This window comes from Alligator sinensis, unplaced genomic scaffold, assembly GCF_000455745.1.
Source record: "Alligator sinensis unplaced genomic scaffold, ASM45574v1 scaffold82_1, whole genome shotgun sequence".
NCBI lineage: Eukaryota > Metazoa > Chordata > Crocodylia > Alligatoridae > Alligator > Alligator sinensis.
Window position 1 is genome coordinate 1,811,238 of NW_005841860.1, and position 26,774 is coordinate 1,838,011.

The window sequence follows — 26,774 nt, forward strand, 5'->3', positions numbered from 1 at the left end:
CCTGCTGCCCTTCAGGTTTTACCCACTCCCCCGAGTCTGTCTGGGACCCTGCTGCAGCTATGTGGGGTCTCATGGGGGTTTCCCTTCCCCCCAGTGCAAGGCTTCCCTTGCAGGCTCCGCAGAGCAGAGCTGGCATCGCTGCTTGTAATGTAGTCGTGGGGTGGGGAGATTGGTTCCCTGGTTCCTGCATTTGCATCCTCTTTTCCCATCCTGGTGGTATGTTTTGAATAAATAAAAAAATAAAACCTATACAGACAAAGATGCTTATTTTTATTTTCACAGACTCAATATTTCATGGGCTTAACATAGACATTGGATTTATGACACATTACAACCTGCCTGACATCTGATTCATCACCAGGTACCTGCCTGACCCCACCTCTTACGTTCTTCTTTTTCCCGAACCTTTCCTCCCCTCCTCCTCATTTGCTCTGCCTTTTGTTTTCCTGATTTCCTCCTTTTCCTTTTTGTTTGAGAGTCTCTCTCACCTTGTACTATTATCACTGTCCTGTTTCCCTTAGGCCTTTTTCCCCCTGCTTTCCTCCCACTCTATTCCCTGTTTTACTTTTGCAGTCTATCACTGCTGTCTCTCCTTGGGTCAGTGATGGCAGGACCTGGCTCACTGATGAGCCCGGCCCCGTGGGGGTAAGCAGCTCCCCTCCCCTTGCTGCCGGCTGGGGCCCACGGGCCGGCACTGCCTGCCTTGCCTCGCCTCTGCCCCACTGCTGCCACCGCCACCACAGCCGCCGCAGCTCCATGCTCCGCGGTGGCAGTGGCTCCGCGCTCCGCGGTGGTGGCGGCTCCCTGCTCCATGCTCCAGAGTGGTGGCGACAGCGCCGGCGCCGGCTCTGTGCTTCACAGCGGCGGCAGTGCTGCTGCCTCGGGCCAGATAAAATGGCTTGGCGGGCCACATGGTGGTCCACAGGCCGTATGTTGGACAAGCCTGAGCTAACCAAAGAGAGAGAGAGAGAGAGAGAGAGAGAGGGTGCCTAGGAATGGGAGGACTGGAGCAGCCTGCACTTTCCTCAGACAGAGATCACCCTAGGGTTAAGAAGGCACAAGGACCAGAGGAAATGGGGTGGTTGCAGACTGAACATCTGTACTGCTTCCTCTCCCGGAATCATTTCTAGCAGTGGAGATTTTCCACCACTAGAATTGAACATTTGTATGAAGCCAGTGGGTACAACAGCACTAAGACTTTTCACTTTCCCAATCAAACACTCATAACTGGTGAGAGCACGTGAAAAATACTGAATGGACAGTTACAGGAAGACGTTCCCTTGAATACTCTACCTGCTCACTATTTCTACAAAACTTTCTCATAAAAAGCATTCAGTGTTTAAACACGTAAACTTGATAAGAATGAAAAATGTTTTTCACACATTTCCATCATGATTAATAATGCATCCAGATGTCACTGACAGTGCTCAATGATGGAGACCGACATTGATGGATTACATCTTTATTTACTTAACCCTGTAATCATGGTCTTACCTGAGCGATTGTTAGGAGACATGCGCACAGGAGAGATGGAGGGTGTACGTGATGAAGAGTATGGTCTTTGCCGATCCCTCTCTATTGTTGAAGATGAGGCTACAAAGTGATACTGTGACCATCCATCCTGCATAAGGGCAACATCAAACATTGGGACACGTGTCAGTGAAAAAGATTCAGGTGTACAATACACTAACTTATGTAAAGGAAATACTGAATTTAGCCAGTGTTTTTGCTACTTATTATGAATAAAAATTAGTAAGTACAATAATCACGAATTAGATCACCACAGTCGCTATATTTTCCAAAGTGAGGCTACTTCGCTCCTCATATTTACTGAGTGCCAAATGTGCTCAGCCCTGCCAAGATGTAATATGGGGCTCAGGCCCTGCAGTGATATACCAACTAAAATAACTGAGACAAAAAGAAAAGAACAGCACTTGCAGGCTACTCAAAATGATGGAAAAATTGAACACAATATGTTTTATTACTCTTCTTCCATTTTCATTCTACAGGTTTGCCATACTTCTAATTTTCACATTTTGATTAAATTCCATGAAGCTGGCAATCTGGCAGTGAAAATATGCAGTCACAAAAAACTTGGCTTTTTTTACAGTGAAAATGCTTTCTGCCTGAAAATAATTTTCAATGTGAAGGTTTTCAATATTTTTGTAACACAGTAAGGCTTCAGACTTCATTTTTGCTATATTTCATACACCTCCAGTCCTTTCAATATACCTTTTTATTCAGAAACCGGAAAAACAGAGTTGGTTCATTGTAGTATTCCATTATTATAACATGGTGCCCATTTTCCTTGCCAAGTTTTCTCCAGGGTATACATACACACACAACCAAAACTAAACCAAACCAAAAATAAAAAACAAAATACCACACAAAGCTAAATGCCCTTTGTATTTAAACTTGAAATATCTGGTAACATAAACATTTCTAAGTTAGCTGCTGCTGCTGCAGTTTGTACTTGAATGAAACATAAGAGCTCCCACAGCTGCTTTATATTTTGATGTAACATAACCTGATCTAATATAATGTAATATATTGGTTAATATAAAATAGTCACGTGTTTTCTTAAATAATTAAACTAGCAAGAATGCATAATGGGATGTAGTCTGGCTCTTTGAAACTCTGATACTGTTTCATAACATTACATAATACTATTTCAGATGTCATAAAATATTAACCGATGACAAATGTCTTCATCAATGGTTCCTCATGTTTTTGAAGCTGTAATATGAATTTGGGCACAAAAAATACTCACCTGATCATACAATGAAAGCCTTTTAAATAAAAATGTTCTCCAAATGTTTTTTCTACTGACTTCAATAAGTTTGGATCATATGCCTGATGAGATGGCACAAAGAATTTTGTGAGGCTGAAAAAAATATTCAGTATAAAACATTGCCAAAACTGGTGCAGTTTTCCCTTTCAGTTGGATATTTTGCTATATGGGAATAACTGGCACATATGAACCTTCAGAAAATGAGCAGAGCAAGTATGTGCCATTTTGTTTAAACAGTGGAAGCAAAGAAAATGCTTGCTCATGAGATTTTTTACCTACACTGTATTATTTGCATAAAATATTAGGAAACTGCAGTAGACACAATCATGACACAATTAAATGTTCTGAATGCAAAACTCTTTCGTCTATACTATTTGCATAGTCCACTCGCTTAGAGTTGGCTGTGTCAGCCATGCAGCTGGAGTACATACGGTGAAAAGGAAAATTTAAAAATAAGATCTGGGCCTTGGCTTTTGCGGACAAGACCAATATTTGTTTTGGAGTGGCTAGATAGGAGGAAAGGCATGGCTGTTAGGGGTGTGTGAAGTGGGCCCTATTCAATTTGGGATTGGCCTGAATCAGGGACAATGATTTAATTAGTTGATTTGGATCACTGTGCCTGATTCAGCTGAATCCAAATCTGAAGATTCGATGTTGATTCGGAGAATTAGCATTTGGACACAGACACAGCTTTAAATGTTTTTTCTACGTACCTTGAGGTACCAGCATGGCTTGTGAAAGCTGCGATCCTGGGGTGTATGGTGTCCCACAGGAGTACGGGGCAGGGGGGCTTTCATGTGCTCAGCAGCAAACCTGGAAGTGGACCGGAACTGCTTCTGGTCCACTTCTGGGTCTGTCGGAGAGTGTGCTGGGCCCCCTCACCCCCCAACACCCTCCTGGCTCAGCAAGTGGCTGCAGGGGGACCCCAGGCCCCCCGCCCAGACTTAGGAGGCACCAGCCACCGAGATGGGGAGGGGCATGGCGGGGCGGGGGGAGCTGCACGCTCCCTGGTGGACCCGAAGGTCTATCAGAACTGCTTCTGATACACTTCCGGGTCTGCTGCCAAGCATGCTGAGGAGCCCCCCACGCTTCTGTGGGACACTCCATGTGCCCCTGCATCGCTGCATTCATGAGCCACCTGCCACCTAGAGGTATGTAGAAGAAACATTTAAAGCTATGTCTATGTCCGAATCTCCAAATCTTTCCAAATCAATTTGGAGAGTTCTGATTCAATTCAGAAAGATTAAAGGGTCCTCTGATTTGATTCGGATTCAGAGATTCGGCCACCAAATTGAATCAGGGACTGAAGCTTCGCACAGCCCTAATGGTTGTGCCTGTTGGCAGGATCTAATCTGTATGGCAGATAGGTGGCAGGTCAGACAAGAAAACGTAAGAAAGAAAAACAGATAAGCAACAAGGACTAAGAAAATACCCGAAACAATTAATCCTTATTATCAATGATAAGGAAGCAACTTCTAAATCCAATCTTCCATTTCCAGCAGGCAGATGACTTAGAAGCTGTGCCTTTCAAACTCTGGACTCAAGATGTTATAAAAATAATATTTTCAGATTCCTAAGTAATGTATTTAAATAATGATGCACCAAATTAGAAATTAAGAAACTGTTTAAAGCATATGGAGACATAAAACTAAAATTAATCGGGCAAAATGCTAATATTGCCATTGTGAATAGCTCTTCACCTTTTTGTGGCCTACCACCTATCTTTTATCAGCTTCTCCCCATCTACAATATTGGATCATGCATAGCCTGCTTAGAAACGTATGGAATTTTATCACATACACATCCCAGTTAACATTATTTTATACAACAACCCATCTTCTGTGAGAAGAAATCCATTAATATGCATGAAAACCACTGGTTCACTCTTTTGAGAAGCACAGCTGCCTCTCTTCCTCCATTCTCCTGAAATTAGCAACTCTCATAGGAATGTACCCTGTGTTGTAAACTCTTGATTATGTATTTATTTAATTCTATTTCAAAGTGACCAAGACCTAGGCCTAGTGCATAATACTAAGAGAATAATGGGACTTGCATGTTGTCTGAGGAGACCTGCTGCCAGAAGCAGAAAAAAGCCCATGGAACTCTTTCTACTTGTTGGTGTCGGGTCCTTAGGCTTCCTCATGAAGAGCAAAGAGTACCACCTGAAGTATGCAGAAAGCTCTCAGGGTTCCCTACAAGATCTTCAGCCTTTTCTTCCATTATAGTGAAACCTTCACTGCCTCAGTCTCTGAAGGATATGGTAAGAGATACTTAACTGAAGTATCCAAAACATTGATGGTGCTTCAGAGTACACATGCTATTAAGCAAGAGTGGTTTTGTTTTGTTTTTAATCCCTTTCCACAGTGAATATTTATTTCAAACTGTGCCAAAATATGACGGCTACATGATTTTTGTTAGGAAATAACTGTAGATAGTCTAGTGTGCTCTTGGCATTGCAATGAACTTTCAAGTACTTACAGTGGGAGTTGAAAACTCAAATTAATTACATTTCTTTTTTGATAAGGCATATGCTATACAGATCTCACACTTAACCTCCTCCTGTCCTCCCTCACCTCTCTCTTTTTCATGTACATAAACCCAAACAAATTACTGTGCCTTTAAATTGGCAATGAAGTCTAGGAAAATAATGGAAACATGAACTGTTTTTTTCACATTTTTAAAGACATCTATTTCACTCCATCAGTAAATTGTAACACATGCTTTCAGAATCTTAAATCATAGAATCATAGAAAAGTAGAGTTGAAAGGGACCTCAGGAAATCATCTAGTCCAACCCCCTATTCAAAGCAGGACCATCCCCAATGAGATCATTCCAGCAAAGGCTTTTTTGAGTCAGGCCTTAAAAACCTCCAAGGATGGAGATTCCACAACCTCTCTAGGTAACCCAGTTCCAGTGCTTCACCACCCTCCTAGTAAGAAAGTTTTTCCTAATATCCAACCTAAACTTCTCTTGTTGCGACTTGAGACCATTGCTCTCTGTTCTGTCATCTGCCACCACTGAGATCATTTTAGCTTCAATGTTTAGTGTCACATTGGACACTGAACCTGAAAATGATCCATTTTGTTTCATGTGTATTCTGTATCATGGCACTGTTCTGAAGTAGCTACAGCCGGGCTTGAAATAGCTCTCAAATGAAGGAAGAAGTAAGTTTTCTTTCTGCTTGTCTCTGGTGTCATGTACAATACCTATATACTCTTTCTGGAATTCTAATGGAAAGTGAATATTATCCCTTTCTTCCTGAATTATCACAAACTTTCCATGGGAGGGATATTGGGCACCATGTTGGTGGAGTTCCTGTGGCATTTCAGAGAACATTCAGTGTTTCTTCCAAACAAGCTCTGCAGTCTCTCTCAGCAGTGATGGGTTTAAATCTAGCTGAAGTTGCAATGCCCCTAAATATCAAGCTTGCTTTTGAATAGAGTGAGTTTATTCTCTGAAATGCCAGATTTCCTCTTTGCTGAGAGCAAGTCCAACCATAGGTCCTTTGAGTGGAAAAGCACTGCTAGCTCCATGCAAGCTGAGACACACAATGTGACTTCAGCTGACTGCAGCTGTTAGACTCTCCAGGAAGATAAGGTCTGCTAGGGTTTTAAATGAATTTTCTAATAACACAGACATGAACGTATATAAGTGGAAACATTTTTAAAGCTTGGAAGAGACTAATGTGGTTCACAGGAGGTCGGTCGGTCTTGGAGATAAAGCAAGGGCTTAGAGTTAGACAATCTGGGTTCTATTCTGTCACAGACTTCCTGTGTGATTCTGTCTCTTTCTTTAAAGGAAGGCTTGAGTCTCCCTTTACTGATTTATGCCAGTGAAAAATCCCATTCTTTAGTGAAATTATTCCTGTATTTCCCCATTGTTGTAGATAAAAACAGGAAAATTCCCTAAAATACTTACCTTGTAGGTGTGTTTTAAGTCTTAATTACTACATGTTTGAAATGTTCTGGAAAACAAAGCACTAAAATTATGTGCAAAAATTAATATGGGATACAACAGCTCCTGAGTACCCTGATGAATTTACATCACTGAGATTTGTCCCTATATTCCAGTCTATGTTTCTGTAGTTTCACATCTACATAGGCTGGACACTGTTAGGCAAACTGCTCTATTTTGTAGTCCATTTGAAGAAAGAAACAGCATGCTTTGTGACTCATTTCTATGTTAGAGCAAAAAGCTAAAAAAAAAGAAAATGAATGATAATACAGTTTTTGAACGTTCTCTGACCCTATTAGACTCAGTAAAACAAAGTTATGTCAACAGTGATAAAGATACGAATATGAATATTGTTACAAGTGATTGCTTTTGACTACTTGGATAATGGGACATGTTGCCAATATGTGATAAAGTACAAACAGTACTTTCTGACAGACCAGTTGCAGGTTACTAATAGACAACCATAATACTCCAAAAGCCTATTACATTTAATCAAATCCATCCTTAGCACTTTCCTGCTCCAAGGAAACAAGTTTCTTTCCATTTTTAAGGTAAACTGTTTGCAACAAATTCATTAAAACTATTCCCATCAACAATTCCAAAAGCTATTAAGTGTTAAATATTTAAACTAATTTTTAAGAGCCTAAAGGGAGTATTTCCAATTTAATGCAGAAATAAATACCACCTGACGTGCTGGTTGTTTTCATTAGTTTGTTTCAGCTCTAGTGCCTGTAATGAAATTTAATTAAATTGATTTGGATACTTAAAGGTACAGTATATAGGAGTCTCCTGCAGAGAACAAAAGCTATCTCCAGAAGCGAAGACTGTGCAAGTGCATTCTAGAAACCAATTTACCTGCCATCAGCTTGATCCAGCCAAGGAAAAATAAGACAAAAAGATCTGACAAACTGGAAAGAAATCCAATATAATTCTGCTATGGAAAGAATGCATTTGTTAACTGCCAGCAGTTAATTAATAGGTAGCAACTGTGTACCTAAGGAATATACAGCCAACCAAAATACAGTAGCAATATTAGGGGTCCTCAATATTAGGAGTCCTCAATATTAAGAGTCCTCAATGTTTCTTCCAACTTATTTTGATTCTGACTATGATGAATATCCTTTTTCCTCTCAAGAATGCTACACGAAGGTAACAGCAGAGACCACATGTCACTATACTGGCATGTGTCCATGTTGTCAGAAACCTAGCAGTGAGTAGTTTTTAGGTTAAGGAATGCCTAAATCTTGCAAGAAAAAAAAGAGAGCAGAAATATAGTTCTAATGATCATCTTTCCTAAACACGATATACTTGACTCTGTATCAAACACCTGTGAAAACCTTTTATGGTTCTTGTTCTTTTCAGAGGAGAGAGTTTGGTTACACAACTGATAACTTTTTAACCTAGGAGGGAGGAAAAATGGGTGTTTCAACTTTATTGAAAAAAATGTCAAGTTTGTTTAAATTCTTTACCTGCACGGTCCTGTTTGTTTGAGCGAGCTGTGTCTGAGTGGCACTAAAACAATATCTTTATTAGTTATGTTACAGTACTTCTTAGAAGACCCACACAAGACTGAGTCCCACTTGTACAAACACATAGGCTAGGGACAGAAAGTACATATAAACTGATATAAGTGATCAGAAACCAGTTCAAATCTGTAACACAACAGAAATGCACATAAACTACTTCCAAAATAGCTGAAAACGTTTTAAGATAAACCTGGATGGATGTAATATTACCCTTAACCAATTTAGATTAAATCAATTTATTTAACCTATCCCAGATCCCCTCCAGATTCAAGTTAACTCTCAGTCCCCTGGTATCCCAGGATACTTTGTACCTCCCCTGCAAACCTTCCCTTGCAGGGTGGGTGGGCTAGCCTTGGCCCAAGATAACTGCTCCAGCCAAGCAGAGAGGCATGCTTTAGTGCCCCCTAGTTTCTGGCCTGGCTACTGCAGGTATGTGGCTGCATTTCTGGAATCAGGGGCGTTTATACATACGCTCCGGGAGTGGAGGAGAGGGGGGTGGAATGATTTAATTGGAGTGGCTCTAAAAGTTGCTCTAATTAAAGTGCCCAGAGCAGTACATGCATCAGCATCCTTGCGCCGAAAAATTGCAGCGGAAGTGCTTTAACTAAAGCTCCCCAAATAAGCTTTAGTTAAAGCTCTCCCACCATTTTTCAGTGCAGGGACACCGATACACATGATGCCACAGTCTGCTGGAGCACAGTAATTACCCCGCTCCAGCAGACTTGATTAATCGAGTTTGCTCTGATGTACTGTAATTACAGCACATTGGAGCAGCCTCACTGTATGTGTATAGGTGCCCAAAGTGAATGTCTCTTCACTTGCTTATTGGTTCAATCTACACAGCTTAGACTAACCTGTGAAGTTTGAATCAATTCAGCCTTGGGCTTTTTAACTGTTTGTACTTAGCCATAAGTGAGAGAAAGCCCTTGTTCTGAAAAAATTATGATCTAAACTGACAAGACAAAAGTAACTGGCACAAGGCCAACACCAGGTTATTGGCAGACTTGGGAAAGACTCTTCATTTAGATCCAGATTCTACATCCAATGCCCCTTCCTTTGGAGTCTAGACGATTTGATTGCTACTGAAACAAAACAGTAGGAAAATCTGAACAATATTTTACAGAAGCTCAGTGTCCTGCTTGAATCTACCCCTAAACACTGAACAATTAACCTTCTGTTGTGATTTCAATGAAAAATGTGCCACCTGTATTCCTAACTAAACAGAACCACTGTGCTGCTCTGGGTAATGACAATGGGCAACAAGGACTGGCTTCTAAGGGCATTTTTGGAATAACTAAGATTTAAATAGGGCGGCAAATCTCAGGGTATGTCATAGAAGTTCATCAGACTCATGTTAGGTAATTTGAACAATATCAAAGTGAATTGGAATTCTCTCTTCTGAACTGAATGCAGAGTTGTTGCATCTTTAGGACTGTGTCATTTTCCTCATTTTGCTGTTTTCTCACTCTGATTAGGTTTGAGGTTTCCTTTAGTGTAATCTCTTCATAGACACTTCTTATTAAACAGGCCATTAAAAAAATTCTCATTCACTGAGGGACTGACAGTTATTAGCCAATCAGATGACAGCAATCTGCACAATCACTTTGTGGCTTTCAACAACTCTGTGATATATATGCAGGTATCTCAGCTCCATGGACTGTAGTACGCTCTGCTTGATGACTGGCTTTGGAATTTTCAAAGTGCTTGTCAGTCACCAACTTTGCTGGAGCAGAAAATACTGGCAATGAGGATAATTAAAAATGACAAAGTGAATCTGACTGTGAACCTGTTAAGAGGAAATCTTTTTTTTAAAGAATGTTTGCAAACTTTCTAATACACCTTTTCCTTCTCCGGTTCTAATACTGTTATGATTCAAATCACTAGGAATTTTGCCATGGACTTACAGGAAACCTGAGAAAACCCTTTGCCTTGCTTATAAGCCAGCATTGGGCTGGTGTCAGTCTATTAACTGTAATGATAACATCTCCTGTAATGATATCATATGGTAAAAATATACAACTAAGTATATATCCACATGTGAGACAACTACACCTAGTATGATAATGCAGGAAGTAGAAAATGATAGAGTAACTTGGGAAAGTACCAGGGAAAGTACCAGGAAGTGCATAACAGAGGCAGAGCTACTGTTGGAACTCAGCCAGAAACTGCTCTCAGTTCATGGTGTTGCATCTTTTGCAAGCTCAAGTTTTGCTGTCAGGTTAAATGAAACATCCCTGAGTGGTGCAGACCAGTGTGACATTGTCTACAATAAAGGATAAATCTGATGTGAATGCAGTCAAGTCTCATCAAACTGATACCATTCTGAGCACCTCTTCACTAGCAATTTGTTGCCGTGACATTAAAACAACTTAGCAGAAATTTAGAAGCGAATCAAATTATCTAAATATATCAGCATCTGAAATTATCTACATGTATCGACATCGGCATGCAACTTGACTGTGGTGAACAGCATAAACTGCTAAGAAGGTTGTGTTGAACTACATGTGCATGCATGCATGTAACATTTCTGAATGGAATCAAAGAAATATCATTAAAAACATTTAACATTATTTTGTCAATTGGATGTACTATCCAGGAGGATCTTTCTGGCAAGTAGGGGGGAGAGAAAAAAAACACAAGAGGAAATGCCTCCCTCGGTGATTCTTAATGGTTGTTTCATAGAGTTCACTGGCTGTTTGCTGCTCAGTCTGATTTTCCCTCTTATTTACAGCTACTACACTGCATTCACAGAAGCTAAAACACTTTTCTAGTATTATTTTCCATTAGGTAGTCAGCAAAGTGGTGTTATATGATCATACATGGGAGATACTACAGATGAGGGCTGCAGCACAGTGAACCCATGTGACAGTCAGGGGAGCCCATGGCCCCCAGCCACTCAGATATTGGACAGATTATGCTCTATATAGCAGTGTGTGTGGAGGGGACATGGGAGGGGGGTTAATGAGGGTGTGCAGATGTAGATATGAGAAATATGCTGCTTACAATGATTTTGAACTTTAGATTTGAGATTTTTTTGTTTCAAGAGGTATGAAAATTTCATAAAACTTTCATAACCTCAAGGCTTCCTAAACATTAAAAAAAAAAAGTAAAACCGTTTAACTAAGCTGGCTATATTAAAAACAAAGCTGCTCGCATTTACAAGGTAAAGTCCTAGTGTCCATGAGGGAATTGTAAAAGGAATGGACATTTATTGATCTGTTTGTATTGTCTCAGCAGAAACACAAAAATAGTACAGCATTTCTTAAGCTGCTCATATTGACCTATTATATGACTTATTGTGAAGAAAACTACTTTCGTGATTAACAGATAAATGGTTTTCATTGTTTTTCTGATGCTTGAGGCTAAGAAGACTACAAGATACACAGGATTTTTTTCCCTCTAGGATTCTGATGTTTAACATCAAAAAGAGAGCTGAAGATTTTGTTGCTGAAAAGAGCATTAAGTGCTTGGAAGGACTGGAATAGTACCCCTTTGGACACTTAGGGGCAGAAATATTCAATCTATTTCACCTGTAAGTGGAGTTAGGCCTCTAAGTGTGATTCTATTCCACTCTGTTCAAGTGCTGAAAATCCATTAATGCATCTACTTTCAGAATACAAAGTCAACTTACCCTTAAGACTGGGTCACAAAAAAGCAGTCAGGAAGAGAAGACCTCAGATACCTTTTGCATTTACTGTTTTTCAGGGACTCTGGACAGAGTGTAATTGAATCTCATTAAGGTGCCTACATGATAGGAACATCTGATCGGTGGAACAGAACCTGGTCTGTGAATTATTTGGGGCCCTTTTGGGGTGGAAGCTTTGGTCAGATCCTTCATTAAGTCATGCCAGTGTAAATCTGGGGTAACTCCACTGACTATGGAGTAGAGAGGGAATATAACTACACTACCATCAGCCATAAGTAAAAAATATATTATGAGTCTGACTCCTCAAATCATTAGATTTAAAAATAACAAGGGTAGGGTTCTTTTTTTTTATTTGGCCTTCTTATTTTGGAGACTTTTGAATTCCTATTTATAAGAGTTTCTTTGCTGTTGTAACAACTAGAAAATTATTCTTTTTAAGAAACAAAAAAGCAAATCACTTGTTATAGCATGATTGCAGAGGTTGGGACTTTTAGAAAAACATTTAAATATCTTGAGGCTCATGAAGAAATTCAAGTTGGTAACACCATATTTGTTACAGCTCAACTACAGTGGTCAGGGGAACACAGAATTTGTTCCTAGTGCCTTACAAGACAAATATTTTGAAGCACGTTGTGATCGGCCCTGTGCAGGTACAGAAAGAGAGAGTGAGAAGAGAGCAAGAGACAGAGGTCTAAGGATTCCTCCATCAATCCCTCTTTTCACACCTATACCTGAGGAGCAGACACTGTCCCTTGTTAGTGTTAGCAAACTGGAGTGAGGGCAGTGCAATCCCTTTTCCACTAAACAACAATCCCTTTTACACTAAAGTTGATTAAAACCATTTTACTGCTGCTGCTCCTCCTACTTCTTCAGAATCCCACACAGATGAGTTCTTTCTTTGTCAGATAGTTTTATCCATGGCTTCCCATGCAGTGTGCTTACCTCTGTGGCCTCTTGACCTTGTGGGCTATGTTATAAAAATATAACTTTGCTCAAACATGCCTACAAAGCAATGTTTAAACAACAGATATTTTCATTGTATGCTGTCATGCAACCCCAGTGGGCCTGCTCTTGTGGTTCTTCTTCAGGCTAAAATCCCACTGACAGACAGGGCATCTCAATGTGAATTTAAATAAACAAATTACAGTTCGGTCAGTGTGCTATATCTGTACCCCAAACACATGGGACTTCAGTTTTTTTAAGATTCTGGTACAAGGAATTTTTATTTAAGGAAGAAAGGAAGAAAAAAAAAGACTCCTAAGTCATACAGCCAGTTACTACCACAAAACTGGCTGGCACTGAATTTGAATAAGGACCAATAAGCACTGTATGGGCTATTTCCCTGACAAAGTGACAGCTTCAAAATCAGTGGCTTAATCCTTTCATTTCTATATTCGATTTACAGCTCCATCTGAGATACTCTGAGAACAAAGTCCATTAATTCTCAGAATGTCAAAATCCCACGCCAAAAATTATTTAAGTGTTTTTCTCTTTCTCTGTTTTCAAATTATCATTGTACTTCCTCAGCATCTAAGCTTTGTGGAGAGCATTAGTCTATGCTTATTATTTTCCTTTCAACACATTTCAAATCATCTTGGCCAGTTCTCTTTCTCACAGATACTCCTTTACTAGTGATATCACCTCATAATTGCATGAATCAGAAACAGCATTTGCTAGCATGATGAGCCCCTGATTTCAGGCAGAAATGGTTATGCAATCAATGACTGACGTATCACGTTTCTAAACATCCTTCTGAGTGAAAAACAATCCAGCTGCTTTGTACAGCATGGTTTAGGGAGGTTTCAGGAAATTAGTCAGGCATCTCTTTACCTATCCATAATTAATTATTGATTTCCTGTTGTGGAGTGTGAGGATGACAAGACCTAATTTAATGAATAAAATAGCTGTAAGAAAAGGGAACAGTGTGTGAGACAAAGCATGAAGGACAGGACTTCAGATGCAGCAGGGTTCATTATTCATTTGACTGATGTCATGTGCAGCTAAATAATAAGCCTCTCAAAACACTGCAATAAAATAATAAATTCAACATTCAAAGATGCACCATTTTATCTTCCTGCGCTAAAGAAACAATTACTTTAAGCTACTGTACTAGAAGAAATGGCAGCATTTGGCCTTTGGGATAGCATCTGTGCATCACTCATGGTTTTTTGTATTAGATGTATAAGCTGTCATTTAACTATCTAAGCACCAGACATCATTTTTGCTTACATTCAATATAGGCAAAGGGGACCTACATTTGGCAAACTCCACTCACAATAGTCTTTGACTTTCAGTGACATTTTCATTCCAGAAACAAAAGTTAGACATCTGTTAACATGAATGTGTCATAGATATGCAGTGTCTATCTCTTGGCTACAAAAAGCTGGCAGTCAGGAAAGTGTTGCTGCTCTACTGCAAGCCTCAGGTCAGTAGATTAACTGAACACTATTGCCCTTGCACCTCAAAAACTAATGAATACATTCATTGTATGTGTAACAATAAGAAAGAAGGTACTCTCTTCCATTTGTAAGCATCAAATGTGAGAAAATTAATCACAGGACAAAAGTTGCCTGACTCAGTTGATAGGGGAAAAGTCTTATTCGAAAATCACTCAATGGCGAGGAATGTCTTAGGAATGGCTACAGTAAACTTTGGTTTTATGTTTAAGAGAGTAGCATTCCAACTGAAAAGTATGGCAATGATTTTATTTGTATGTAGAGCCACTTATACACTGCAGAAATATTGTTCCAAATTCATTGTCTTAAACATTAGTACATGTGCTCACACTACACCAGCTTTCTATTCAAATAAAACCTTGCAAAAATGCAGATTCTTTCAGTTCAGAGAGAATTGTTAGTATATATGTGTTCATAAGAACATGAACATCTGAACACAATTAAAATTATTAGGAATCACTGTTGCAAAGGACAATGCAAAGGACAATGTGAATAACACACAAGTGGGAGTGTCCAAATCATTAAAGAAAAGACCAGCATTGTTAATTCAAGCCTAAATAAACTGTTGCACAAAATCCTCATGACATTGTTCATAGAGGGAGCATAACTACACTCTTGGTGTGTGAGTACAAAAGTACTTTGTACTGAAAAGTACTGAAAAGTTCTTAGAATCTAGAGACCTGGATATAACATTTTTTCTCTCTTGTTTTCCCAGGAAAGATTAGAAATAATCAGAAGCAATAGTTTTTTATTCATACATTATTCATGGCATTAGGGTGCCCTGGTAAAATCCATTTGTACAGCTATGAACTGTATCATTCAGTCACTGAAATCAGACAAATGGAGAGCCAAATATAGATGTTAGCAACAACACCTCCGTGAAAATATTAACATTTTAAATGAAATATCCTCCAATGGCAGAGCCCTTTAGATCACATACTATTCTCTTTTTCAATAGGTAGTGAACAAGGAAACTAAGAAATACTTCCATGGAAAGTCCTCCAGGAAGTAACATTAAATCACGTTCAAAAGCAAAGAGCTGAAATTAGGTTATCACCATTCATGTTTAACATTTAGTCAGTCAAATTACTCTCATTGAATTTACATCAAATAAGTACTTTTCATTTTTTTAAAATTTTATTAAAAGGCAGAAGAGAACTGGACATCATGTTGGCCTAACACACAGGAATATCAGCAATGGAAACCCAAAATGGTTACTAAACCATCATAGTTGTACCACTGCACATTCTTCTATAAAGAAAGCACACTTTTAGTGCCAAATATTAGCTATAATCTGATATTTCCATATATTCTCTGCTGTTTCAGTGTTACATAATTTGATTGAAAAGCAAATAGGGAGGACCACAGAAATTGGTCCAAGGTTGATGTGAAAAGTAATGGATTCTAATTTAATCCTAACTGATTCAATATAATATTTGAACAGAAATCTCTCTGCCAAGAATCGCTAAGGATCTCTCTGTATTTTAAGAATATTTGCATTAAGTAAATGAGTATCAGCAAGAGTTGAACTGATATGAATAAAGAAACTACCAACCCAAAGAATCAACCACACTTTAATAAAAATATAATAATTTTTCTTCCTGATATAACTCAGTAACTCATATTAGCTTTTACTACTATTCCTTCCCTTACTCCTGCCAAACACTTTGTGACTGCACTTCCTGGGCTTTGTTATTTTAAGATCTGCTGTAAAAGGATGATGTGTTTATCTTTACATGAGCACCCTGACAGATACACAGAAACTTGTATACTTTTCTGTAAAGAACAATAGAATCCTTCTGCAGTTTGTTTATCACTAATAGGAGACCTATTATTGCTGAATTTACTTCCAGAACACTGAGATATTATTTAAAAGGAGAGAAAAAAATGACCAGTACAACACGATATTTGTATTTAATTTTTGAAGGTGAGCAGACTATGTTCAAATATTAAAACCTTATCTTACTCTAGGGAACTGTACTTTTGAATAGGAAAGTGCTGCAGTTGTGACTGTACATATATGCAAAAGCCCTTCAGATAAGGGACACCTATCTACAGCTGTAGTTCTGAGCATCCTTCAGAAGTGCTAGTTAAATAATTCACTTCAAAAGGAAGGCTGTCAGTCAAAGCTATTGACTAGTGACGAGGGAGGCGTATTTTAAACTGTCTTTCGTTAGAGAGAGATGAAACAGTCCTCCTGTATGCAAAAAAAGAAGCACTTTATGGACAAGTGTTTCAAAATGATCAGATTAAAGACAGGCTCTTAAAACTATACTCAGTCATCTAAATAGGAGAACTGGGTTTTATAAGTGAAAAACACCAGATAGAATTCAAATGGAGCTTTCTTCTGTACTTACTTTTATATCATCTGGATATGACAATGGCCTAGCTACAAAAAAGTTTCTTATTGTTCCTAGATTTTTCAGTGGACAATTTAATGGAAAAGTAAACTGCTGAAATTTGGTTGGTTGTTGATTCACCTCTTGAGAATAGTAGTTTTCAGATGGGAATTATTTTACCTTCTATATGTTATTTTCCCTGTGTCTTCTATAAATAGCTCAGAGGCCGTACTGCTAAGCTACCAGGCTGATTACAACACGAAACATTAAAAAAATGTAATATAGTACCTTTAAGTCCCAGGAGTCATAGGCACAGTTCTCAATGCTCATTTAAACCAGAATTCAGATCTTTGAAGGTTTGCTCATAAATATTCTAACAGCACCACAAATTGTTAACTGTGGGTATTCTGAATAGAAATTTGAAAAAATGGTGATTTTTGGGGGGGGGGGAGGGGCAGATTACTAGGGCTGTGTGAAGCTTCATTCACTGATTGGATTCGGTGGAGATTTGGCCTGATTCAGTGGCCAAAACTCTGAATCTGAATCGAATCAGGAGACCCTTTACTATCTCCAATTTGAATCAGAACCCTCTGAATCGATTCGGAGAGATTTGGAAAGATTCAGCGATTCGGACATAGACACAGCTTTAAATGGTTTTTTTACATACCTCTAGGTAGCAGGTGGTGCATGAATGCTGCGATGCTGGGGTGCATGCAGTGTCCAACAGAAGCGCAGGAGGCTCCCCAATGTGCTTGGCAGCAGACCCGGAAATGGACCAGAAACACTACTGGTTCACTTCCGGGTCTGCAGGCCCTGCCCCCGCCTGCACTCCTCTGGTTCAGCAACTGGTGCCTCCTGGGTCTGGGGGCGGGCCCCCAGGGTCCCCCTGCAGCCAACTGCCGAGCCAGGGGGGGTTCCCCCCACGTGCTCCCTGGCTGTCCTGGAAGTGGATCGAAAGTACTCGAGGTACCTCAAGGTATGTAGAAGAGAAATTTAAAGCTGTGTCTACAGCTGAATTGCTGATTCTCCGAATCACCATCAAATCTTCAGATTCAGATTTGGCCAAATTGAATGGGGACAGTGATCCAAATTAATTAATCGAATCACTGTCCCCTATTTGGGCCAAATCTGAATCTGAATCGAATAGGGCCTTTTCACACACCCCTACATTTTACATGACTGTACCCCTTATGACTGTATTTTATAGATACAGTTAAACTAGTAGGAAACAAAATGTCAGTAACAAATCAAGGGTCAGAATCTGGCCTAGGATAGGCCAGTGCCTCTGCTTTGGAAATAATAATCCATAGTGACAAGTGTAAATTAAATTATAATCTGATATCAAAATTTTTGTACCCGAGCAATAAAGATTTAGAAGGCAACTGTTAACACTCAGATTGCTTGGTATATACATTTTTTACAAACAGTGAGAATGCCTAAAGCAATTCATGATACTATCCATTTAATGCCCTCAAAAAAGAATGGTGTCAGTAGAATTAAAATACATCAAATGCAAAAAGAGACCAAACCTCAGAAATATTATACACATTAGGAAAGTTCTCTCTAGCAAATCAACACTGGAAGCACAGAACCAGATTCTCACATTCCATCATGTGATACTATTTCAGATGTGCATAAAATATTACTTTTCTGATATGGCAAGACTTTATGCCTCATTGTCAAGATGTAAATGATGACATAGATGCTAGTGAGCAGAGGACAGGGCCAATATATAATTTCACCTGTAATTCATCTATTGCTTTGGTTTCAGCGCATCAAAATAAATATTTTCATAAGCATTATGAATATAGAGTACTTAATAAGTTGTTTTATGCTGGTAAATTATCTTAAGCTAAGCTAAAAAGAGTAGTGAGCATATAATACTTGTTCCTTTGATTTACAATAAATGGGAATATTAATGGATGTCTGAAATATTACTTGAAATTATGGAGATCTGAATAGTTTAAATTACTTCACTCCTCTGACTACATGGCAAAAATAGCAATTATTTTGTCTTAAACTCTACAAACAACATTCATATTTTATTTTCCATTTTAACTTAGGCTAGGTTTAATGCTTTCCTTTTTTCTCCATTATGCATACTAATATTCAGTGTAAGAGATTTATGGACAGATTTGATAGTTAAGCCAAAGAAAGGCTTAAAGCATGTTTCTTTTCCATCAGGCATTATCAAATATTTAAAGAGGCTTCAACATGCCCAGTGCCATAAAGTCATGCCCAATTTGGCATGTATACTTTTTATGTATATATATCCATAACTCATCTTCTGCATATGGCAATGTGTTGAATTCTTTGTAAGCAAGCTATGTACAAATCACCCACTTAGGACACAATATGCATACTGGTGTTGTGTGGGCAAGTCCTATTTATTCATGTGGAAAGTTGGCTTTGAAGACATGTCCACATCAAAACTTACATGCCACAGATTATAAGCACAGCCTTGGAAGCTGCTTTGGAAAAATTATCCTTAAAAATTCATGTGCAAACTAAAGAGAAGACAAAATAAATTACATGTCCCTTTAGTACTGCTCCAGTTGTACTGATGTATTATAATGCCAAATAAAAAGAAGGAATAACAAAGAATACAGTGCAATATATTATTTGTTACTTGTGAGGCTTCATATTTCTAAGGAAAAATGTGTAAAGATACACAGAATATTTTTTGCTATTCAAAAGGAATGTATTAATCACCAAAAAGAAAATGTTTTGATGTAATACTGAAAAACCCAGTGTGTCCTTCTGCACTTGGAAAGGAAAAGTGTCTTACTTTAAATACTAAAAAAATGAATATATGATATTTATTGTGCAGTTAATAATAATTCATGATGAAAAGAACCACCATCTCATCTGCTTCCTCTGGCACTGTAGTTTGTTACTGGAGTTACTTTTCTTGAGTAAGCAATGAATCTAGTTCATGGTGGATAAAAAATGTCACATTTAAAATGAACATTAAGCAATGAGTGAGATGCTAATAAGCAGCAGTGACTGAAAGGAGAAGAAAAGAAAATGTTCGAAAGCTTAATTATTTAAAGAATATAATTTCCTTTAATTGACTGTTTAAAAAATCTACTTCTCCCTGACTAACTCAGCTGCAGGGTTAAAAAAAAAGTGAAGGTTTCTCATTTGTTTTATTTTACTTGTATTTAAAACCATTAGGAATTTTCCTTACTCCTCAGAAGCAGGAGACAGTAATGTCATAAACCAGGAAAGGAAAATGTTTTTTTTATTAAATTCCATTTTCCTTAGCTGTAGCTTGGAAGGAACTGCTCTAACCTTAAAGGATGTTTATAGCCAAAAGAGTTTATGTGAGATCACCTCTTGTCTCTTCATTATTTTGAAGCAAGGGCTGTCGTGCAAATAAGCTACAAAAAAAGAGAAACTACTAATGTGAGTCCAGCACAAACAAACTGTAACTGCTTGCCATTTCTATCACACTTGTTCGTGGGTTTGCTTGTCTTTTTCTTGCAGATATAGCAGTTTTATTTTTTTCCTGCAATAATGTCACACAATAGCATTTTGGCAGGAAAAAGAAGAATGACAACGGGACATAACAGGAAACAGAAGCTATGGGAATGAAATTTTGGTATTTAAAACTTGGACAGTGTCCCTATTAAAAAATATTTCGCTGTGGTACCTCTGATTGAGTCTTATTGCTTGTATATATGTTTGCAGAAAATCTGCTTGTCCTGTTCTTATTAACAAAGGACATGAAGATATATAGCTATAGATATATATTGTCAAAAACTTCTGTTGATGGCATGAGCATATTCATTTTATTCACAAGTAGGTTAGTTAGGTTAATTGCATTCTTATAATGAAGTGCACTGATTTTTTTAAAGCAATTTCTTTGCTCATTGAAATATTGCATTTATCAATAAGTGTTTTTCTGTTTGAAAAGTATAAACGATCAAGAGATATGATTTTGACCCATAAACAACTTTACATGGATGGAGCTCATCTTTCCATCACTAATGCGAGTCATCTGTATACAGGGAAAGGTTCTACGCCCCTTTCTCATATAATAGCACAACTGAAATTCAAAGGACTATTCATATACATGAAGTGACTAGCATTTGGCCCACAGCGCATGAGGCATGATAAATTAAAATGCATTGCACGGTATGTCTCATATTCTGTGGTAGTACTTTCTTTAATATAGAGTTAAATATGTGTTGCAAAGCTCTCTTAGGTGCAAATCTTAGTATGCATTAAACATTACAATTCAAGACTGGTCAGCTGACAGCCAGAATACCTGGGTTTGGGAATAGATTCTGGTTTCTTGGCTCTGGGAGAGAGTATGCTGAGCGTGCCATGACCCAGAATGATGGGTGGGTGAAAATCCTCTGTCCTCAGCCACTCTGAAGCCTGGGACCGCCCGCTGCCATAAATCAATCAATCAATCAATCATTTATTTAATCAGGTACCTGTATTTTCACAGTGATACAGAAATGGGCTCTAGACAGTGTCTTCTCTATAAAAGCTGTTTCAGTTTTAAATCCCATACAGACATGAGTTGCCTTAGGCCTATTCATACTTGTTCTACAAGTGTATCAGTGACCTCAGTTCAAAACTTCCTCAACCCTGCACATGGCTGAAGTCCCAGTTAAAGCATGATACAACACAACATTTATGTTCATGAGTAACTGAAATATATGAAGTCCCATCAAAGTCAAATGCTTCTTGTGATAGGGCTATTTATGTGGAATTTGGGTCCTTAATGTAGGGCTTAATGATGCAAGGACCCTCGTACTGGAATGAATTTAATCTAAAGAGAATACATTTCTCAAGAATGTATGCTTGACTTTGGCCTGACTAGAAGAAAATCCAAATGGTAAATGTTCCAGGCAACATGAAAGAAGGATGCAATTAGTATTTCATGTAGAAGAATAGCTTTATTTTTCTTAAAACATAACTTTAGATTTTAAAACCATTCGCTTAGAATTTTGAAGTTTCTCTCTGGCAATTTTCATGGAACATTTATCAATAAAGGACTTATTTCAGAGTAATGAGTTTATGTTTGCATTATTCTGAAAGTCATATGGAAAGGGAACCCGCCCCTAGACCCTGTCTTAACTACATTTTTAAAAACTTCAGGCAGTTTTTTAAACTTTGTACAGCCAATGACAGACAAAGCCATCCTCAGAGTGATGGCTCCAGCTTCATTAATGCCTGTCCCATATTCTCTCTATTGTGTGCTGGCACACTGTACGTGGTGAAGGACAATCAACTTTAATAGCCTCTCAGCTTTCAAATGCATATAGTGTCTGTAATTTTATTATTAAACTATGTGAAAGGGACAAACATTTGTACTAGCCCATACAAGGAAGACATACAAGACAATGAATGAAAAAGGTATAATTACTAAGAATTGATCATGATTCCACTAATATTTCAGAGACATAATACATGTGAATATGACGAATATAATATAGAAATTTTGCTTGAGCCTAAGTGCTAGGATAAAGTTATCTAATTAACAAAAGTCCTTGTCTTTGTGACAGCTTCCCTAGCTCTTTAAGATCATGTCTACTTTATGCTATTTACACTTTGTTTTTACCAAATAAATGATCTTTCAAGTTTGGATTATTTAATTCTTACATGTCTTTTTTATTTAGAGGTTTTAGATTATTTTTATCTGCTAACCTCCTCATGTGACCCAACAAGTTACTCTTATGTAAGAGGAGGTGTTTATCTTCTTGAATTCTGAGGTAATAAGGTCTAAAATCCAACCTGGGACTAATTAGAACTTGTTCTTTCTTTATCTCTTCCTGCTGTGGCTATGCTTTCAAAAGTGTCTACTCGTTTTTGCAGGCCCAAAACCATATTCTGGTTGTTGGACATACCAAGCAATTGAGGTGCTACTGAATTCAATCAATTGAAGGTACAATCTTAGAATCTTAAGGTTGGAATTGACCTCAAAGATCATCTAGTCCAATCCCCTGCACTAATTCAGAATGAACTATTCCTATGCCATTCCAGACATGTGCCTATCCAACCTCTTCTTGAAAACATTTGCTCGTGGAGATAACATATCGTCTCTGGGCAGCTTCCCCCTTCATCCTAATCTTCTGACATTAAATAATTATTTTCTGAGATTTAATATACGTCCATTTGCCACCATTTAAACCCATTGCTTTATGTGCTGCTCCCTATCACAAGGGACAACAGTTATACTTCTTTTTCTTTCTGGAAGCTTTACAAAATATTTGGAAACTACTATGATATAACCTCTTAATCTCCTTCTTGTCAAACCAAACATACCTAGCTCTCCCAACCTTTTCTATTGTGGCATGCATTTCAGCCACTGTATCATTTCATTTTTGAAAAGGAAGCTACAGGTGTTTCAGCCAAGGCACTACAAAGCTAACGCAACCAAAACTAATGTCCAGTTTTGAAAATGTAGTCCTTACTATACAAAAAAGAAATGTATGCAAATATCAAGGCTTTGGAGTCCTTCTCTGGGGAAAGAATGTTTTTCTCCTGATTATGATGAGAATTTTTAGCTGCTGAGAATTAGGTATATTCTTAAAGTATAACAACATGGATTCCTGAAAACTCCTTTTATACAGGACTGGAAGGACCTTTCAAGTTCATCTAGCCTAGCCCCCTACTCAAGGCAGGATCATCCCTGACTAAACTATCCCAGCCAAGTGTTAAACTGGCTCTTGAAACTTTCCAAGGATGAAGATTCCATAATTTCTTTAGGTAGCCCATTCCATTGCTTGACAACCCTCACAGTCAGAAAGTTCCTCCTACCTCCAACCTAAATTTCCCCTCCCTCAGCTTGAGGCCATTGCTGCTACTCCTGTCTCCTACAGCCACAGAGAAAAGCCCATCTCCATCCTCTCTATAATAATTAGTGCTGTGAGAAGCTTCGGTCCCTGATTCGATTCGGTGGAGATGCAGCCTGATTTGGTGGCCGAATCTCCAAATTCGAATTGAATCAGGAGACCCTTTAATATCTCCGACTTGAATAGGAACCCTCCGAATTGATTCAGAGAGATTCAGAAAGATTCAGCGATTCAGATATAGATGCAGCTTTAAATGTTTTTTCTACATACCTCAACGTACCAGGCAGCTCATGAATGCTGCAGTGGTGGGACAGATGGAGTGTCCCACAGGAGCATAGTGGGGTCCCCAGCGGGCTCAGCAGTAGACCCTGAAGTGGACCAGAAGCACTTCTGGTCTACTTCCGTGCCCACCAGGGAATGTGCTGGCCGCCCCCCTGCTGAGCCAGGGGGATACAGGGGAGGGGGCCCTGTTCACTCCCCAGCAGACCTAGAAGTGGAGTGGGAGTACTTCCACTCCACTTCCAGGTTTACTGCTGAACATGCGGGAACCCCCCCACCTTGTGCTCCTGTGGGACACTCCATCCATCCTAGCATCGAAGTGTTCACAAGCTGTGCCTGGTACCTCATGGTATATAGAAAAAACATTTAAAGCTATGTCTATGGATGAATCACTAGTATCAAATCTTCAGATTTGGATTTGGCTGAATCAAATTGGGGACAGTGATCCAAATCAATGAATCAAATCGCTGTCCCTGATTTGGGTCGAATCTGAATCAAATACAGCCCGTTTTGCACATCCCTAATAATAACCCTTCAGGGCAAATAACCCTTCATTGTCTAGTCAAAAATCTCAAGGCTGAATCAATTCAATCTTTATAGGTTAGACTAAGCTGCATAGACTAAACCAATAAACAAGTGAACAGACATTCACTTTTGATTCCAGAAATGCAGCCACATGCCTGCAGTGGCCCAGGCTAAAGCTGGGAGGTGCTAGACCATGTCTCCTCACAGGGCTGGAGCAGACAGATTGGGCCAGGGCTACCCCACCCACCTTGTGAGGGGGGTGGGGTTTGTGGGGAAGGTGCAAAGCACCACCTGGGATGTTGGGGAATTGTGAATTACCTTGAATCCTGAGGGGTTTTGGACAGAAGTTCAATAAACTGATTTAACCTAAGTCAGCTAAGTTTCATATTACATCCATTCAGGTTTATCTTAAACCAGTTTCGGTCATTTGGAAAGTGGTTTATATACACTGAGCTTCTGTTATGCTACAAATTTGAACTGGTTTCCAATTGCTTATATCAATTTATGTGTAATTTCTGTCCCTAGTCCAGGTGTCTGAATACTATTATCAAATCTCCTCTGTTTTTGCTTCTCCAGTCTTTGCTTCTAAATAACTCTAGAATGTTCAGCCCTTCTTTGTTAATCTTGCTACCCAGGCCCCTAGGCTAGAGACAGACATTTAAAAAGCCTGAGCCTGAATTGATTCAATCTTTGCAGGTTAGTCTAACCTGGCTAGGCTAAACCAGTTTGTAACTGTACAGACATCCCCTCTGGACTGAAAAAATTCAGGCATATGCCTTCAGTGGCTCAGGCTAGAAGCTGGGGGGCACTAGAGCAGCGCTCCCTTCCCTTACACAAGGCTGGGCTGAGGGGGGCATGGCCAGGCCCCAGCAGGACACTCTGATGTTCCCTCCACTCCTGAGCAAGCCAGCAGGGGATGTTTATCACCCCATCAACCCATTAAGAAAACAAAGCCTCTCTTCATTAGTTCAAGCTATTCTTAAACAGCTTTTCCAAGGAAGGACATTAAGCTTCCTGTTGATTAGCTCCAAAAAGCCTGTCTGCCTTTGTCATCTCCCACAGCATAGACTGTAGCCAGCACATGGTCTGTTAGCTAATGTTGAGGTGTCTGCAAAAAAGTGTGGGGGCGGGGGAGGGGCATGGAAATAATCCCTGCTTAGCAGGGAGATGCCAGGTAGATGCTCTGTGCCTGTAAGTCTCTGCCAGAGCTCAGAGCCAGGGAGCAAAGGAGAGGAGCCAGCCCTGTTGTGGAGCAGAGAGCCTTGCTCAGCCCAGAGAGCATGCCAGGATGCTGGGGGAGTCTGTTTTTTTTTAAATCAGTAAGGGGTCTGGGACAGATGTTGCATAAACCAGTTTGAGCCAAATTAGTTAAGTGTGATACTACTTTCAACCAGGTTTATCTCAAACTGGTTTCAGCCATTTTCAAACTGGTTTATGCACATTGAACATTTCTTCTGTTATAGGTTTAAACCAGATTCTGATCACTTAATCCAGTTTATGTGTAATGCCTATCTCTAGCCCTAATCATTTGTGTTGCTCTGCACTGGACACTTTCCAATCTGTCCACATCTTTCTTGAAGAGTCAGGTCCAAAACTGACCACAGTAGTCCAGATGAGGCCTCAACAGTGCTGAATAGAGTGGAAGAAATACTTTGTTTGATTTGCAAGTGACACTCATATTACTTTATCCCAGTATATACAGCTGGCTTTTTTTGCAGTAAGAAGACACTGCATTTTCTGCAATTAATTTTTTTTAGAGTAAGACCCAGAAGGACCTCTGTTCCTCTGAAGACCCAGAAGGAAAAGAAAGACCTATATTTAGGGACCACTGTAATTTAGGCTTCAGGGGATTTCAGGGGAAAGCCTGAAATTTAGTGTTTCTCCCAAAGCCCTAGAAAATAGTGATTTGGCAGGAAATGGCTTGAAACTTCAGGGAAGAGGGAAGGCCAGGAACTTTTTCTTTTAAAAAAATGTACCTGAAACATGAAGGAGAAAGGCAGCAGAGCTCCAGAAACACTTTGGAAGCCCCACATGTTTCCAGGGTCAGCCCAGTACAGGCTGAGCCCCTGCCAGGGTTCAGCCAGCCAGGTTGTGTGATTCCCCACTTTGGGATGGAGTTTAAAAGCCCTGCCCAGAGTGGAGCAGGTAGGTACCTACTGCCCTAGGGACTGCAGGCATAGGCATGCTGGGTGCCTGCCCCCAGAGCCAGGCATGGGGTACAGAGTGCCCACACTGCAGGGGCTTCCCCCTAGCCAGCATGACTCTCTCAAGCCCTGCCTTGTTTTGCTGCTTCACAGGAGCAGAAGGGAATTTCCCCTCCCCTTCTCTGTGCGGCAGGGGACAGCAGGGCTCGGGAGATCCATGCCAGGTGGGGGGAAGCCTCTGTATTGGGGGGCACCATGTGCCCCACACCTGGCTGTGGGGGTAGGCACCCAACACAGGTCTC

At 39.4% G+C, this 26,774-nt stretch overlaps 1 protein-coding gene across 1 annotated transcript in view; it reads right to left on the minus strand.

Moving 5' to 3' along the window:
• CTNND2 (catenin delta 2) overlaps positions 1-26,774 on the minus strand; it is a 554,610-nt gene that overhangs the window by 24,065 nt on the left and 503,771 nt on the right. The window contains exon 17 of the mRNA XM_025215651.1: positions 1,495-1,621. Coding sequence (XP_025071436.1) covers positions 1,495-1,621 — 127 coding nt within the window. The remainder of the gene's footprint in view (positions 1-1,494; positions 1,622-26,774) is intronic.